Source organism: Monopterus albus, unplaced genomic scaffold (assembly GCF_001952655.1).
Source record: "Monopterus albus unplaced genomic scaffold, M_albus_1.0 scaffold174.1, whole genome shotgun sequence".
In the NCBI taxonomy this organism is placed as follows: Eukaryota; Metazoa; Chordata; class Actinopteri; order Synbranchiformes; family Synbranchidae; genus Monopterus; species Monopterus albus.
In genome coordinates, this window is record NW_018128054.1 from 348516 (window position 1) to 352267 (window position 3752).

General features: G+C 42.3%; 1 protein-coding gene across 1 annotated transcript in view; it reads right to left on the reverse strand.

Moving 5' to 3' along the window:
* Positions 1-577: 577 nt before the first annotated feature.
* Positions 578-3752, reverse strand: part of LOC109969529 (cell death-inducing p53-target protein 1 homolog) — a 6859-nt gene continuing 3684 nt past the window's right edge. Inside the window, exons 2-5 of the mRNA XM_020616470.1 lie at positions 2460-2592; positions 2236-2349; positions 916-1060; positions 578-767 (exon numbers count right to left, since the gene is read on the reverse strand). Coding sequence (XP_020472126.1) covers positions 662-767; positions 916-1060; positions 2236-2349; positions 2460-2577 — 483 coding nt within the window. The 5' untranslated portion in view covers positions 2578-2592 and the 3' untranslated portion in view covers positions 578-661. The remainder of the gene's footprint in view (positions 768-915; positions 1061-2235; positions 2350-2459; positions 2593-3752) is intronic.

Here is a 3752-nt window from a genome sequence, read left to right on the forward strand (position 1 = left end):
AACAATTTAGACCGTATGAAAGCTCCATTGGTGTGATCCCTATACCCCTTCTTATGCACAACTCTTATCGCTCTTTTTTGTAATATGTACAATGGTTGAAGTGAACTCCTGTAAGTGTTTCCCCAGTTTTCAACGCCATACTCCAAATATGGTAATATCAATGCAGAATACAAAATGCGAAGTGCTTTCACGTCCAGCATATATCTAACCCTTGCCAATATCGATATATTTTTAGCTATTTTATGCTGAACATATCTGATCTGAGATTTCCAGTGCTGAAATATGTATTCATAATTTTTTTCCATGTGACAAGTATGTGAATCCCCACTTGGGGGAGCTAAACATTCTCCCATTCCTTTTGTAGCTTTACTTTTCCAGTGGCCTTTTTACTTCCAACATTTCCGACGATGTATGAAGGCACCATCAAAACAGCTGATCCGAGATCACGTGATGACGTCACACCGTGCCAAAACGTAAGATTATTCGCAGTGACACAGTGATAATGTGCACAGTCTTACTGAATTATTATCGTTTAATAGGAAAAAAAACAAAAAAGGATACTAGGAAGGAAACACTGTCCTGTGGTATATATGTTGGTATATATTTATTTTTGAATAATACATTACAAAGGCCACCTGATTGAATATAGCTCAGGCTAGATTCACATTCGCTTGTATATGTAGATAGTATTGTGGCAGGATGGGCAGCGATGATGCACATCTTGGCAGGAGTCAATGCAGAACGGGATACAGCAGCACAAAAAACACCTGTATGAGGAAGCAAAGTGAATTTTAACTTTCCAGTTTTGTTTCTAAAGTAATAGTAGTGAATTGTTTTTGTACTTTTTCTATAGTTTCAGATTTATAGTCTATAATTTCTCTCTTTCCATAACAGAAATGCAGTGCAAGTTTCTACCCAAAGATGGCAAGGCCGCCACAGATGGCCCAGGCCATCAGTCCCGGTGTGTGCTCTGTAACGGTGAGCACTGTTTTCTGGCAGTGGGGACACACAGTTTGTCCTGAGACGTCATGCAGTTGAGGTGTTACCACCATGTGAGTGACTGAGGAACAGAAATACACATAAAACACATTAAGGGTGTATCTCTATATTAACTCAATTTTAAAATGAGTGCAACACACCCTTTCTAGAACAATTTCTGACTTAATTACTTTGTCACTGAAAAGAAGAAGCAGTTGTGCACTTTCAAATCTTTGCTTGTAACCTTCTTCTTCTACTACTTTTGGCTGTTCCCGTTAGGGATCGCCACAGTAAATCTGATTCGCATGATTAAATTTGGCAGGTTTTTATGCCGGATGCCCTTCCTGACACAGCCCTGCTTGTAACCAATATCAATACAGTAAAAAGATTCTAGACCAGACACACTGTAGAAGGTAACGCTGGCAGTGACTGTACATGCAGACACATGAGGTCAAATACAAATCCACAATTGTGGCTCATAGAAGAAATGAGACATGTTATAAAAAGGGGCCCGGCACCTTTTTAGACACCAACTAATGCAGTTTGATTGTTGGTAACACATTTTAACACATAATTTCATAAACATGATAACTGTCATGGTCAGTAAGTCAGATATTTCATTGTTACTGTAGACTTTTCACCTTCTCATCTGTCATCATCAGAACTGGGGATAATATGCACTGATGCACAGACACAACAAGTCCAGCAGGGGCTGCAGAACAACAGTAATTTGTTGAATGCTCTATTGTCCATTAGCCTTTATTTCACCACTGTAATGACGCTAATGGGCCATTTATCTGGGCCATCCCTAATGTTTACAGTAAATCGTTGTTCAGGCTGATCTCACTGTGGTGTGTAATCATCAGTGGAAGGCTAATAAAACTGAAAAATCAGTGTAAGATAGATATAACACAGTTCATATGAGCTTTGTGGTTGATATGATGTTAGTTCTGTGTGAAGAAGTAATATACAGTGCCTGTGATAGGAATAATTAGTCTTCTCTTACAAAAAGCAATAGTCACAGTGTCACTGTGCACAGAACAAACACTGAACAATCGCCTTTTGTTAGCAACCGAGGCTACAAATGAGCCATTCTTCAGATCAGTTTGGTGGGAGGCCAAGGACCTTGCCCACTGACTTTGTCTCACTTCTCTGTTTGCATGTGCAGTGTGTAAACAGACCTATAATATGTGCATGTGTGTGCATGCATATGTTCTGAGAAATGACATTGTGTTATTCATGGAAAGGTCATCTCACCAACTGTGGGCTGTGCGGCTGGGGCAGGAGCATAAGGAACACCTGGGGCAGGAGCATAAGGACCACCTGGGGCAAGAGTATAAGGAACACCTGGGGCAGGAGCATAAGGACCACCTGGGAGATGAAACACACAAATGGTTGAGAACAGATGTTTCCAAAATAGCAAAAACTATTCAAGGAGCCTCCTAGGTGTTTCAACCTAGGCAGTGGCCACAGACACAAACCTTCCTGGTAGCCAGCAGGTGGAGGGTACATCTGTGGCTGAGGCACTGTATTCCCATAGTTCAAAGGTGGGCCAGGGTATGGTGGAGCTGATTCCTGTGGTGGGTATCCTTTTTCCATCTTCAGAAATTCTGACTGAAGATGACAAATATATATATGTTATTTGTATTTAAGTTCATCAACTGGCTATCAATTTTTGATGTATGAATATTAGCTGACTGCTGTGGTACTCAGCCAGTGGGGATTCTTTTAAATAAACAAATTGTCAGGTTTGCCCGCCTTCACCTGCCTCTCTCACCTCCCTCACTCTGTTTCGCTCCCTCTGCCCTGATTACACTATCTGGCACATCTGCTTCACATCCCCTGATTATCACCAACTGCTCCTTATTAGTTTTTACCCTACTTATACCCCGCTCTCCTTTCACTCCCCTGCCAGTTCAATCTCGATCTCAGGTCCCTTATGTCGTTGTTGTGTTATACCATTTTTATCTCCCAGTCCTCAGTGTGTCTCCTAGCTTGGGCCTGAAAACCTTAGAAATCTGCTGTCTAATCATATAGTTACTTTAGATGACATAGCTCTTGCCTCCAGTACTACTGTGAGGAACCTTGGAGTCATCTTTGATCAGAATATGTCCTTTAAATCACACATAAACCAAGTCTCTAGATCTGCCTTCTTTCACCTGCCCAATATTGCAAAAATCAGGAGCATCCTGTCTCAAAGTGATGCTGAAAAACTGGTCCATGCATTTGTTACTTCCAGGCTGGACTACTGTAACTCTTTACTATAAGTATATCCCAATAATTCCCTAAAAAGCCTCCAGCTAATCCAAAATGCTGCAGCCAGAGTAATGTTAATGACAAGGCTCCATCGTATCTTAAAGACCTCGTAGAGCCTTATCATCCTAACAGAGCACTTTGCTCTCAGAGTGCAGGTTTACTTGTGGTTCCTAGAGTCCACAGAAGCAGAATGGGAGGCTGAGCCTTTAGCTATCAAGCTCCTCTCCTATGGAACCAACTCCCAGTCTCAGTTCGGGAGGCGGACACCCTCTCTACCTTTAAGATTAGACTTAAGACGTTCCTTTTTGATAAAGCTTATAGTTAGGGCTGGACCAGGTGACCCTGAGCCTTCCCTTAGTTATGCTGCTATAGGCCTAGGCTGCTGGGGGGCCCATGATGCTCTGAGTTTCTTTCCCCTCCCCTCCTGCTCTGCTCTGCTCTGCTCTGCTCTCTCCTCGCCTCTCCCCTCCTCTCCTCTCCTCTCTCTCCCTATGCTTCTATATGCCACCATTACACAT